The 14,680-nt window shown below is 36.6% G+C and overlaps 1 protein-coding gene across 1 annotated transcript; it reads right to left on the bottom strand.

Moving 5' to 3' along the window:
• Nucleotides 1–700: 700 nt before the first annotated feature.
• On the bottom strand, nucleotides 701–13,582 carry LOC123524928 (eukaryotic translation initiation factor 2 subunit 1-like). Its single transcript, XM_053538338.1, is given in 8 exon segments — nucleotides 701–922; nucleotides 1,316–1,413; nucleotides 3,228–3,246; nucleotides 3,249–3,335; nucleotides 4,705–4,857; nucleotides 6,247–6,326; nucleotides 8,619–8,883; nucleotides 13,437–13,582. Coding segments are annotated over 7 exon segments (882 nt in total). The 5' UTR covers nucleotides 8,857–8,883; nucleotides 13,437–13,582; the 3' UTR covers nucleotides 701–715.
• Nucleotides 13,583–14,680: the final 1,098 nt, after the last annotated feature.

Raw genomic sequence — 14,680 nt, 5'->3', positions numbered from 1 at the left:
GTCTTGATGAGGTGATGATTTGACACCAAGTTTTATAAAATTCCTTCAAGGGGTTTAGGAGATATAGAGCGGACACAAAAATGGAAGGCTCGAACCTTTGACCTAGAGTTGTGACCTTGACCTTGAGCCGAGAGGGGGGGGGGGGGAAAACGACTGACACTGGTGTTCTGCACATCGTCTTGAATGAGGTGATCATTAGACCTATGTTTCATGAAAATCCTTCAAGGGGTTTATGAGATATGGACGCGGACACGAAAGTGTTACGGACAGACGGAAGGCGAACGGAGACCTTCCTATAACCCCCCACCACTTGTGGCGGGGGATTAAAAAAACTTTAACCGAAGTGGGGAAGCGGAAGGACGCCGACGCCATGTTGAGTAGGATAGCTCTCCATATACTTGTATAGTTGAGTTAAAAATCATGGTTTAATATTCTCAAAGCTTTCGCAATTATTTGCACATCAATTGTGTCACTGGTCTCTTCTTTCTTAAACTGTTTCTTTAAAGAAGTCATATAAGATTTCTATAATCTACTTTCAGCCTCTCAGCTTCTTCAGATATAAGTTTAAAAGATCAAATTGCTATCTGAAAGAAAACTATGAAAAACTAAAATTTAGAAATGTTTTTAACAGCCATGCAAAGCACTGTAGCTTCAACACTGTAATGCATTACAATTTAGGTCATCTGTGTCTGTCTGATCATAGCAACTTGAACCATCAGATTGATATAATCAGTTCTACTTTTGACAATTTCATGTCTTTTATTTATTCAGATCTTACCTGTAATTGGATATTGAACATTCCCCCGGCCTCTTCTATACTAGCTTTAATTGCCTGTAATGCTGAGTTGAGCGTGTTTAAACCATCTGTACGCTCTAACGTTTGTGTTGTGACCACATATTGTGGAGGTGCTATGAGGTTTATCTGAAATAGTCAATTATCTTTTTTGTAAGACCCAACAGTATCCTAGCGTAAATTTAAAAGACATTTATATGGGCTTGTTCAGCTGTTCTGATATTCCACAATTTCTTAATGAAACAAACTGTATTACTAGAATACTTTTTGACATAATAATTATACATTTGTTTGTATAAACTCAGATTCTTAAATAAAAACAAGTTTTTACTGGATCTGGGCATGTATTAAGAGGAGAAAAATCACATCTAAAATATGCTGTTAATATATATTTTGTTTAAACTTGTAACAAAATCAGTCATGAGTAATGAAAGAGAACAACATGGATCCATCAAATTCAAGATTCCATAAAAAATATATATGTGAAATTATAATATTTCAAGGATTATAAAATCCACATACTTTTATTGGCATTGCCTCTGTAGATAATTCCAGACCTTTTTTCAGTGCTCGTTTTACTGCATCAACACCTTCATAGTTTGTACATGCTACTTCTATATCTAAAAACAAAAATTCATCACAGTTAGAAGTTATGAATCTCAAGTGTTTTTGACCTGGTAATGAGGCAAGGGCCTGTACAAATGGGAACTAGATACCAATCATTTAGGTAGAGCTTAGACTAAATCTAGTGTGATTAGAAAACACCTTAAACACTGTATCAACAAGAGCACCGCAATGCAGAGCAATATACGCCCGAAGATATGACATTTGACCCCTAAGTGTGACCTTGACCGTGAAGTGAGCCATCCGAAACATGTCGTCTCAATGTGGTGAACATTTGTGCCAAGGCAACCATTCTTAAAAATCCTTCAAAGCGTTCAAAAAGTTCAGTGCGGAAGAAACCAATCATATACAACTTTTGACCCTTAAGTGTGACTTGACCTTGAAGTGAGCCACCCAGAACATGCTCTCTGCACATCGTCTCGATGTGGTGAAATTTGTGCCAAGTTTCTTTAAAATTCTTCAAGCAGTTCAAAAGTTACAGAGCAGAAATGAAAAAAACTCATATGACCTTTGACATCCAAGTGTGACCTTGACCATAAAGTGAGCCAATTGGAACATGTGCCTTGCACCTCGTCTCAATGTGGTGAACATTTGTGTCAAGTTTATTCGAAATCCTTCAAGGGGTTCAAGAGTTACAGGGTGGACAAGAAATCGCTAACGATTGGACAGACGGACACCGGTGTCATAACATACTACGTCCATTCAGGCGTATAAAAATGCCTTATAAAATGACTGAATTGGGAAAAGTAAAAAAACAAAAATTGTTTTAACTTTACAAATTAGCTTTGTGCATTGACATTACAGCCCAACTTCAGACTGATAAAAAACCCAACTGCTTGTTTTTGTTGGGTTTAACATCGCACTGACACAACTATAGATCATAGGCAACTTTCCAGCTTTGATGGTATTTTTTTTTGTTTTTTGTTTTTGTTTTGTTTTGGGTTAAACGTAGCACCGACACATTTTAGGTCATATGGCGACTTTTCCAGCTTTGATGGTGGCGGAAGACTCCCAGGAGATCCCCTTGTGCATTTATTTTATCATGAGCGGGCACCTGGGTAGATCACCGACCTGCGTAAGGCGCTGGATGGCTTCCTACTTGAAGAATTTCAACGCCGAGTGAGGCTCAAACCCACATCGATGAGGGGCAAGTGATTTGAAGTCAGCAACCTTAACCACTCGGCCACGGAGGCCCCCTGCTTTGATGGTATAGAAAGACCCCAGGTGCCCCTCTGCATTATTTCATCATGGACAGGCACCTGGATAGAACCACCAACCTTCTGTAAGCCAGCTGGATAGCTTCCTCACATGAAGAATTCAATGCCCTGAGTGAGGCTCTAACCCACATCGGTGAGGGGCAAGTGATTAGAAGTCAGCAATTTTCACTACTCAGCCACGGAGGCCCCTAAAACCCAACTGTAATCTTAAATTCGTCACACCTACAGATCACTATTTTTACTCCATCTATACATACAGACTTTTGAGTAACTAGCAATTTTTTTCATCGATTCAATTCCTACCTTAAGCAGGTGTACAATTTAAAATTGCTCTAAAATTTGTCTTGGTAAAGGTCATTTATGGCACCTGTATTTATAATCAAAGTTTCAATTTATTTCAAATGTTAAAGACATAAACATGTGAGTTCTACCTATGTCTCATGAGGGATTTAACTATCAGCCATAGAGTTGAAGAAGGGCAAAAATTAACACCAACAGACATGTACCCTGCTGCATGGTGGATATTAACATGACAGTTATATTTTCAACATAAATCATGCTAAGTTTAAATCTTACATGAAAAAGAAACATACCTGGCCTAATTTTTACAGGAACTGAGGTGTTAATCTCGTTTGATGTTTTTAACAAAACTTGCCTTCGTTTTTATCATCTATGTCACATTCATCTAAACGTTCTGGATTCTGGTGAAACATGAGAAAAAAGGAGAGACTTTTATGGTATGACCACATTTTATGATAAGATACAATGCAGAGAACAACATAACAGTCTATTTTCAGTTGCCTAGGCAACCTGTGGTGTGGCTGTACAGTGTGAGCACACACCACGTTCTAATTGTACAGAGGTTGTTCTGTAGAGTTAAAGTTATTAAGAATTTTATCTAATGAGAAAGAGAGCATCTGTCTAAGTATGTAGGTATTTGCCATCTGAGGTAATGTCTGAGAGTATTATGAAACAAATATCTTTGACATAATATACAATTTAGAAAGTTTTCAAACAGAATATGAACAGTTTTATATCATTTGATCATGAACATGCCGAAAGTTTTCTTCTTTGATAAACCTGTCCAAGCTTACAATGATGGAGAAATACTGTATAAGTGGATAAGTCAGCGGGCCGAACAGTTAGCCAATTTGGAATTGGGGAAATATTAGCGAATTCCCAATTTCCAAATTGAGTAGAAATAGCGCGTTGTAAGAACCACCAATTTGTTTGGCGTAATGATTGCATGTCATTATCTGCCATTATAACAGGTGATTAACTGCACTGATTTCGCTGAGTAAACTAAAGAATAAATGTTAAAAACTCAGATTAAATCCATATTATATTGTATTAATATATAATTTTAATTGTATGAATTTTATATTTCTATGGATTTATAATCATTAATGACAATAATACTACTATAAAACATCTGAGTACTGTTCAACTGTGGGTGAATTGTTATCATGAATGAGAAATTAAATTACTAATCTTTTGTTGTTATTCATCCCTGATTGTATTAATAAACAGTCGTTTCTTGAAATAGAAAGATGCTAAAGTGGTTAAAAATGAAATGCAATTACCGCGACATGTTCTACTAGTATTATGATACATCTGTTATGCTAAGTGGGCAAAAATTTATGCTGGAGGAAATTTTAGGAAATTTTGCCAATTTGCGAAATATGTAATATTTCCACATTGTAACTTAACACTATACACGTATTCACTCTCAAGTTCCTATGGCCAATATGTTCAACGTTATGCCGCACCTTGATAGAACCACCTACATTCCATAAGCCAGCTGGATGGCTTCCTAATATCAGTCAGGGGCAAGTGATATGCAATGAGGGACCTTCAGCAATCAGCCACTTGATTGTTTTTGCCTTGAAATACTTGGACCACCAATGACAAGCCAAGAAAATGTTACATCGCCAAACATTATTAAAACAGTAATTTTGTTTTTACAGTCAATCATTACCACAATTGTGAGGTAACTTACGTGATACAACTGTGAGATAACTTACGTGATACAACTGTGATGTAACTTACGTGACACAGCTGTAAGATAACTTACGTGACTGCATGTTTGAAGACCTCATAGCAGGCAGTTGGTTTCTTAAATTTCTCATCAAACTGCCAAGCAGTTTTCTTGTAGAGATCATCTAACTGTGAATCATTTTTATAGCCCAACAATTCCCCAACATGACGTAGTATACTGTTTACCTGCAGAAGAAGGAAATTTCTTCCATTAAATGAAAGAATTAGCATACAGTTTTTACAGTATTTTATTGAGCGTGGCATGCCTTAGTGCAGTCCTGAGTTATCACAACATTGACAAATTATGAATAAATGGACGAAGACAATTTTTCATCATTGACAAATTCTGACAAATGCCCCTGAAATTGCTAAATAAAGCGAAATTGCCACTCTTTAACTAATAATAATGTGCACATAAAACGACATTTTACTGGACAGAACTGCAACAAATAACAATTTCCTAACATGTTTTAAATGCTGAAAAAATTGCTGGAATAATATTAATGCCCTCATATAAAAACAAGAACACTGCAATGCTCAAAGCAAGGTTTTTCCCTCCGGCCAATAATGAAAAAGTTACAAAATAAGCTATTTATAGTAACATAAAAAGGAAGTAATTAAAAACAAAATTACTGAAGTGAACAAAAAAGGGAACTGCCAAATAAAAGCAATGCAGAGCAATATACACACACAAAAATAAGACATATCGAGGGCTTGGCGCAAAACTATAATATCTTGTTCTTTATTTATATATACTTACAATAGTTCTGCACCAAGCCCTCGATATGGCCTTTGACCCCTAAGTGTGACCTTGACCTTGAAGCAAGCCATCTGGAACATGCACTCTGCACGTGTCTTGATGTGGTGACAATTGTGCCGTTTCTTTGAATCTTTTCAAGCGTTCAAGAGAAACAGAGCGGGGACAGGAAACAAAAATTCATTGACTTTGACCTAAGATGTGATCCTTTGACTTGAAGCAAGCCGTCAAGAACATGCGCTATGACGTTGTTTGATGCGGTGAACATTTGTCAAGTTCTGTTGAATCATCAAGGGGTTTTCACGAGTTACAGAGCGGACCACGAAATTGATACGGACAGACGGACACGGGGTATAACATAATACGTCCCTTTGGGCGTATAAAAATTTTGCTTTTCATCTTAGTTTTGCTGGATCTGTCAAATACATCTTATTTTCTGACATCATGATTATATCAATGATCAGGCTTTTTTATTCTGATCAACTCAGATTTCCAACAATATTGGTACTATCAGCATTATGCCTCCATTTATCAAGTTTTAGAAACTTAAAGAATGCTTCATTTCTTAGCAGTTGTAAAAAATTTCAAGCAAACAAGCTTCTCAATGCCTAACTGATAAGGCCAGAAAGAATACCCGTGTTTAGGGTTTCTTGAACAAACAAACAAAAATGGGTTAGTACACTTCACTTGTCTTGTGACAGCAGAAAAAACTTCAGGGTTGGGAGTTGAAGTTGAGACAAACTTTTAAGGGTAAGCATGGTAGCCTTAAACACAGGTACTTTTTTCGGTCTTAAAGAATAAGTTCCTTTGTTACTTACAGCTTTGGCCTTTGCGAACCTTTCCTCACACTTTACAACTTCCTCTGGTGAAACTCTGCGTTTTGACAAATCTATGTAACCTGGAAAAATAGGAACGAAAATTTGAAGAAACATGTGCCTGTCAGAGTAAATAACTAAGTGTATGAATATTATTTCATCAAGTTAGAAATATCTTATTAAATACCGTTTTTGTAACAAACATGAAAATATGAAAATTTTTCCATTTAATATTGAAAAGCGTTTGTAACAGGATACCTGAGGTAAACTGACTTAATTATAAAACTTTAAATTCAACGATCATCAAGTACATATTCCTCCGTGGTGTACTAGTCTGTCTGGTCAAACACGCTGAAATTTTTTTATTGCTGTAGCAATCCGGGTTCGAATCCCGACTCAGGCATGTTCTTTTTTCTCTAAATTTGGCATTTTTAGGATAGTTTAGAAACAAAAACTTATGTTCTCATGTTCATAATATGACCACAGACCAAACTTCATATTCATAGAAAGATCATTAATGAGCCGCACCATGAGAAAACCAACATAGTGCATTTGCGACCAGCTTTGATTTAGACAAGCCTGCGCATCTGCGCAGTCTGGTCAATGCTGGTCGCAAATGCACTATGTTGGTTTTCTCATGGTGCAGCTCATTTTTAGCTAAAATCTTTGAATATACTCGCAACTTTGTTTCGGACTGACTGCAGTTGCATTGTGACTAACAACCATTTAAGTAATCAAAACAGATAACGAGCTTAATTTTTGCTGTTAATATTGAAGAATCTCATGGATTCAGGCCACTTCACAAGTGAAGGTCCTTGGTTTACTTGCACAATTTAGTTAGGATCCATTGTGGTCACTTTCAACACCTCATTCATGATGGCGTCAACATGAAAGAAGGTACTGTAGTTCCCTTTCAGAGTTGTTTTTTTTAATAAAGAGCAGGGCTCCAGATAATTTTTTGGTTAATGAGTATTTACTCATCATAATTTTTGTGAATGAGTAAAATAGCTCTAGTAAAATCTGAAACTGACTAGGAGTGATTTTACTCCTGAGAATGTGTACATGTGAAAAAACAGAAATCAATTTTATAATATATTTACTGGGTGTAACCCCCATGAATTTATTTGCAGTTCACTGCAGTATGGTTTCAATATTCAGCATTCAAGTTTTTGCTTCGATTTTCTCCTTAATTGGCTAGTTTGGCTTTCACCTGCTACCGAATCCATAGAATATTAATCTACATATTAAATAATTGTTTTGGGGATCATTTTCGTTGGTTTAAAGAAATGCGTAGTGTTTGATTCCCTTTTTACATTATTAAGAAAGCGACCATTTTTTGTTGTTTGCACTGAAAGCTGATATTATAAAATCGACCACCACTTTAACATACCCTATGTACCCACCATATTAAGTCCCAATACTTGATTTATGCACACATTGAGTGTATAATATCGTTTAACCTAGGTGTATAGGAGTAATTCAATGGTTTGTGTACATTCACAGAGGGAATTCATGCAACCGTGCCTGTTACATAACGCATCCAGACGATTCAGACTTTGTTTATGCTAGTAAAAAGTCATTGCGTGCGTTTCTGTAATTTCATACACGTTTGTATATGCTTAAAAATTTATAATTATCAGACATGCGTATATGGGTGGTTTTCAAAATAATGAAGCAAAAGTGTGACATAGGGGTTGAAAATTCAAACCTACCGTATTTCTTATAGTGGTCACCTATTTTATATGATAGCAAAATAATAATAAGCAAATACTTCAAATTTCAAGGAAATAGCTTTTGGAAAGTTGAGAAATACCAGTCAGGAAATATGTCAGCCTTTAATTTGAAAGTTTGGTGTATTTCCAGTAAAATGGGTGATAAATGCTGTGATGTTTAACGACAAGGAAATATGTATAACAGTAATTTTTTCAACATATATATATATATGCATTATTTCAAAGTGTAATTTATGCTAATACGCATTTTATCTGGAGCCCTGAAAGAGTATATGGAAAGCCTTAAAGGGGCATGCATTGGGGGGTGCAATAAGCTAATTTGGCAGAGGAATAAATATCTTGATACATGCAAAGAGTCAAAGGTACCTGTTAATGGCCACTGTTATATAAGAGGGAAAACAGCTCTTCCTTTTATTGTTGAGGGACAAGCAATGGAGCTGCTGGTGCCATTTATTAAAGTCTTTAGTCAAGGATCCTAATGATTGAGTCACTCAAAGTAGGCACTCTTTCAATATTTATTTTGGTACTTTGCAAAAAATTGCACCAAAGATGCAAGAAACTGGGGTCTAGGGAAAATTCTTCACTCAAACCTAGACAAGTGTATCGGAAAACAGCAGATTAGAAATTAGAAATTATTTAAACCTTTGTCTTTGTCCACTCTGATGACAACCACACATTCGTTTCTTCCAACTCGAATAAGTTTGTTGATAGATCTGATACGTCTCCTTGAGAGTTCACTTAGCAGTATCATGCCCTCGATGTTATTGTACTCCAGCAGGTGAACATATGCACCCATTTCAGCAATTGATCGTACATTTACCATCACCACGTCTTCCACCTCCGGAAAACGATTAGAGTAAAACCTACACGATAACACCATTGTTCTACTTTTTCAAGGTGTGCAACTCTGAAAAAGTTAATATATTGTCTTATTAAATTTTGAACATTTAAAATCATCAAATATTATTGTAAGTATTAAGCAATCTTAAAACATGAAGATATCAAGGAGTACAGAAAGTATATATAGTTAACCTGATGCAACACGTTTACATAACAACTAAATATAACGAATCCAAAGTGTTGAGGTTTCATCAGCTTTTGGGGTAGATCTATATTTAGCTACAAATCTATATACTATAAATTTACAATTATTTTTGAAACCACCAGTTTTCCTCCCAGAGCAACACAAAGGCATTGAATGATCTTATTAATAACTTGGAAGGAACCTGAACAGTTGCATGTTGCATGCCATAATTACAAGATACAAATATTTATTTATAGTCAGGTGTCAACATTACAACATTAGCTGTGAAACAGGATCAGTTGTTCCAAAAATTTTAGGGAGAAGTGTACTTCTCCCTCCACAGCATTTAGGGAGAGTTGAGAAATGTAAGGAGAAGAATCGGCATAGCATTCAGTTTCTGCTATATATATCCCACTTGTCTGTGGGTCTAGCTTGTAAACTTAATAAACAGATTTATTTAGGAAATGATTTTTGCATTTATCATTTTCATGAATTTCTAATAAAGTATAAAATTAGCTATAGAAAAAGTTTGCCTTTAAATTTTTATCCGAAATTTACATGTCCGAAATTCGTTAAATTTAACAGGTGCTCGATCAAAACGGCGTGAAAATTTTCATTAATGTTTCGAGTCGCGTACTTATATAATGCACGAGTTTTTGCACCAACTTGTTCAGATTATATACATTTAAATTGATTTATTATTATTTTTTTCCGAAAATAATACCAAACTCTTGTAGTTAATGGCGATCTTTTTACAAATTTGTTACGGCATTTCTGGACGTCCGCGAAATCATTTTTATCCACAGTACCCGAGCCGTTCATTTACAGAATCTTGACCGTAACTATGGTAATTGAAATAATTTTTGAAGTAATCTTTAATAAAAAGAAAGAATATATACAATTGTTTGCATATAAAATCATGCTCTCGTTAAGTTAATCGGCGGTTTTACCAGCCGATTGAAAATTTTTCCAAAATGGCGGCGGCTTACAAATAATATTGTGACACTGTTAGATACTAACGCTTACGATTGGCTGAAGTTTGGGCCAAGTGCGAGACGTAGGGGGTTTTTGACTATGGGATTTATCGATAATATAATCATGAATATGCATCAAGTTTTGAACTTTAAGTAAAACAGATATAACTCGCTGAAAAATCCGGCGATTTGGATTTCGCCCGGAGGCGATAATTAGCGAAGTGGGGCGGACTTTCAGCGACGATAATCGCTCAAATCGCCTTGTAGGCTGATCCCTGTGAATAGCAATTGGCTGACACCATATATGGTCAATGTTATCCAAAGTACACAAGATCTAGCAAAGTTATCTATTTATCCACCCTCCCACCCCCTGTCTGGAAGACATTTTACCCTCTCTCCCCCTTACATACCACGGTTACCTCAAAATACCCTCCCCCGGGTCCCTGCAAATAACCCTAACGATCTGTAAAATGCCCCCCCCCCCCCCACTCACCAGCTTGAGAACTGCTTCCACAATCTATATCTACTGTGTACTGCTGATTATAACTGGGACAGACTGCTAATTTAGGTGCAAAGTTAATAAGATTTGAACTAGTTACTTCGATTAAAAACATAGATATAGATTAGATGGGTGACAAAAGCAATCCTGCAAATTACCGGCCTATATCCCTAACTTGCATCCTCTGTAAGGTACTGGCACACATCATGCTTCTAATATTACAAAGCATCCAGGTTAACAATTTCCCTATGACCTACAGCATGGGTTAAGAGAGAAAAGGTCATGCGGAAAGCAGTTACTTGAACTTGTAGAAGATCGAATCCCGAAACTTAAATTTCAAGGGGGGCCACCAGACGGACCTGATCTTCTGGACTTCTCCTAAAGCATTGTAGGTTTCAACCATCTAAAACTTCTGTATAAACTTCCATCAACATGGTGTTTCAGGGGACCACGTTGCAATGGGTCAAGTCTTTTCTTGATTGGCAGGCGCCAGTTCTGTCTTGTGAATGGTGAAACATAGAAGAAGTTCCAGTAACGTCCGGATTCTACCAGGGGCTCACATCCTAGGCCCTTCTATTCTTACTTTACATTAATGACCTGCCTGAAAAAATCTGATTTCAGGGTTTTTTCGGCGATTTGATAAGCCGTTATATGGGCTATATTCCCAATGCCAAATGTATTAGTTTTCCCAAAAATAGGCCAAAAATTCCCAATCTACATTTGAAAAAAAAAGTTCATCAAATTTAATATATTTGCACAAACATTGACCAAAAATTATGGACATTTTGTAATGGCAGTATGTGTTAAAGAGGTTGTACAATGTTAAATAAGAGATGAAGTGATGGAACGTACTTAAACACATCTTTATATATCCTATGGGACTAATATTTCCAAGTTTGGAACATTTCGCGTCAAAATTCCCCAATATCGGGGGTATAGGGCTATGTTCCCAAAACTAGAGAGGAAACAAACCTGGATTTCACAGGTTTTGGTTATTCGCCAATGAACGCTGTTCTACTTAACTGTAAATAGTCCTGCCCAATGAAACCATCTCCAGCAAGACCTAAATAGGTTACAGATATGGGAAAGTAAGTGGGACATGGAGTTCAACCCCTCAAAATGCACTGTTATGAACATAACAAGGTCAAAAAACCCTTTTAAATCGAAGTACACACTCCATGGCCAAGTCTTGGAAACAGTTCCTGATGCAAAGTACCTTGGGGTCACTATATCCTCAGATCTAAATTGGAATAAACACATCAATTTAGTCACGTCCAAAGCTACCCGAACACTAAACCTCATTAAACGAAACATCCCATGCAAGAACCCAAAAGTTCGAGAAGCAGCTTATAAATCACTAGTCAGGCCACAGCTAGAATATGCTAGCTGTGTTTGGAACCCTTACATGCAACAAAACATCCACCAGATCGAAATGATTCAGCGGAGGGCAGCGCGATGGGTAAATCATGACTACTCCCCTTACAGCAGTGTCATAAAACATGCTATGTCAGCTGAAATGGCGTACCCTTGAAGATAGGAGATCTGATTCACGCCTCCTTATGTTCTACAAGATAGTGAATGGTTTGGTTGCTGTGCCACTCCCCCCCCCATCCCGTCTAACTAGACATATGCATCCCCACTCCTATATCCAGATCCTCACTCCCTGTAATTACTATAAGTACTCTTTCTTCCCAGCCACCATAGTACTTTGGAATGCCCTTCCAGTACAACTAGTGCAAGCCCCAACCCTGAATCAGTTTAAGCAGGGTGTGACCAAACTTGTACACAATGCTTAACATGACAGACCTGTTTTTAAACTGCTTTTATCTGTAAATCCTTCTTGTTTTTAACACTATCAACTGTATTTATACTGCAATACACACCGTGTATTACTTTTATCCTCCTTTCCAATCTACTTTTAACTTCTTGTTCAGGCGCGCAGCTGCACATAATACTCGCAGAGAGGAGTGCTGCAGTATAAACAGATAGATAGATAGATAGATAGGTTACAGTTGCAGAAGGTTACAGTTGCCAGCCTCTTTGTGAATAGAATCAAACGGGGGCTGGACTGTATGTGTATGGAAGACCATTCCATGAACGAATTGTTCTTGGAAAAAAGGAGTTACAAATTATTATGGTACAGTGTGTATAGGAGTTCCGAATCACCTAACAGAAAACGTTCGATATGTCAAACAGAACTGTGTCCTTTGGGGTTTAGAGTTCATATGGCAAGATGAAAAAATAAAAGGTATAATTTCATTTTTATGATTACTAGTTTGGTCACAGGGTACATACTGACTTTCATCAAAAATTTGCAAATAATTGCCATTTTAAAGAAAAATATACAGAATTACGAAAAAATACGCAATAAACATTTCAAAATATAGCCATGACTGTTTATTTCCATCAGCAAAAAAAGTTATTTTGAAAATAAGAAAGCCTTCAATTTTATATGAGGTCATTTCCAAACGTTGTCAGTCAAGTAGTTCCGAATCACTTTCTACAACATTTTTCTCCCCTGCAAGAACAATATAACATGCAACTTCTCAAAAGTTTGTGGTATTAATCGTGTTACTAAGGGACATTCAACCGACAAAACATTTACATTTTATTGGCAATGTGTGAAGAAAAAATTGAAGTGATTCGGAACTGCTTTAGAATTTCGGAATACCTAGACATACTGCGTACGAGATTGTGGGATCAAGTAGTTCAGGTTCACAAACAAAATACATCGCCCCTCCTTCCGTCTGTGTCAGATGTAGATTTTAACACATCAAGATAACAAAAGAATCATACCCAAATTAATTCTTGACCCCATTTTGAAAATTCCCTGGGTCGAAAATTAATTAGTACGAATCATTGCCGGTTTGACAGCTGGAGGTGTTTCAGCACTTCAAGCCAAAAATTTAGCATAATGTGAATTAAATCATTAATACAAAAGTTTTCAATATAACCTAACGTACTTTTTTTATTCGATCACAATTAAAATTTAGAGCAACAAGAGAAAATTATCAATTCCTTTCTATTCCAGTTTTACATGTGTTGAACGTGGACGTGTGCAAATCGGAGTTCCTTGTTTGGGATTTCTCGGGTTATTTTTAGACGAAAAAGTTGGATATATTCGATTTGGTCAGTCTGTGTTATACTAGCACGATTATCAAGCGTGTGTGTTTCTTTATCGAAAGGCTCATAAACGATTTTGTGATTGATATGGGAATAAGTTTATCGTATTTTCTGTTTACGTGTTTTTATAATGAGTTGAGTCAATGGTTTCATATACATTTCACATGAATTCGCCTTGAGTTAGTCCGGCTTATCATTCAATCGAACACAACCAGATTTAGGATCTTTGCACACGGCACTAATAAATCTGACGCAATATTGGGGTAACAACAGTTATCGTTCGTTTCTTAAAAATCCCGCGCTTTTCCTTACACTTGAACAAGATTTAGCTTACCCAAAAGTTACTTCTAGCGCATATAAAATATTCACACTAATATAACACTCTTCTGGAATAACACATAAAAATCTTAGTTCTCAGTATCAAAATTTTCCCATTTCCAGTTCAGTTCTTCTTCTCATACTTTTAAAAGCCATTTGTAATCAAATGTTTATAATAACTTTTAACCCCTCCAACACGGCAGAAAAATAGTAGCAGATGTACATCATTCTGAAATCAAATGGAATCTATTTGTATACAATATCCCGAAACAACTGGTATTTAGATATGCTCCATATATAATACAACATTGAATTGATTTTGAAACTAGAATTCACTTATTACGTAAGCCAAGTTATTAAACTCTAATGTTTACACACTGGTTAGGCAAAACGACAGTCCTCGCGTTGTTACGTCAGACCGAGCGTATTTGATCGCCAAGGCTCGAGAAAAAATGGCGAATTTTGACACCAATGGTCAGGTAAGGCTTATTCTCTTCCTTCTATTTTCACTTGTATGCACATTCTAGTTAAATGACTAGTCTTACGGAACATGGGCGTAGGAGCGAGTTTAACTTTGGGGGGGGGGGGGGGGGGGGCCAAACCTTTTCGAACCGGGGCTGGTGGGGGGGGGGGGTGCGGCAAGGTATCCCCGATGCATTATACATGACAAAGCCTTAAAGCCTTGTACAGGCAGTGAACTCTGTCTTAATCAGTCACATTATGTATTGTTCTAATTAAGTGTGTCATTTTCTTTACATTCTGTTGA

The sequence above is a fragment of the Mercenaria mercenaria genome, chromosome 3 (assembly GCF_021730395.1).
Source record: "Mercenaria mercenaria strain notata chromosome 3, MADL_Memer_1, whole genome shotgun sequence".
Taxonomy (NCBI): Eukaryota; Metazoa; Mollusca; class Bivalvia; order Venerida; family Veneridae; genus Mercenaria; species Mercenaria mercenaria.
Note: the sequence above shows the minus strand (reverse complement) of the source record. Positions and strands in the feature narration are given on the sequence as shown.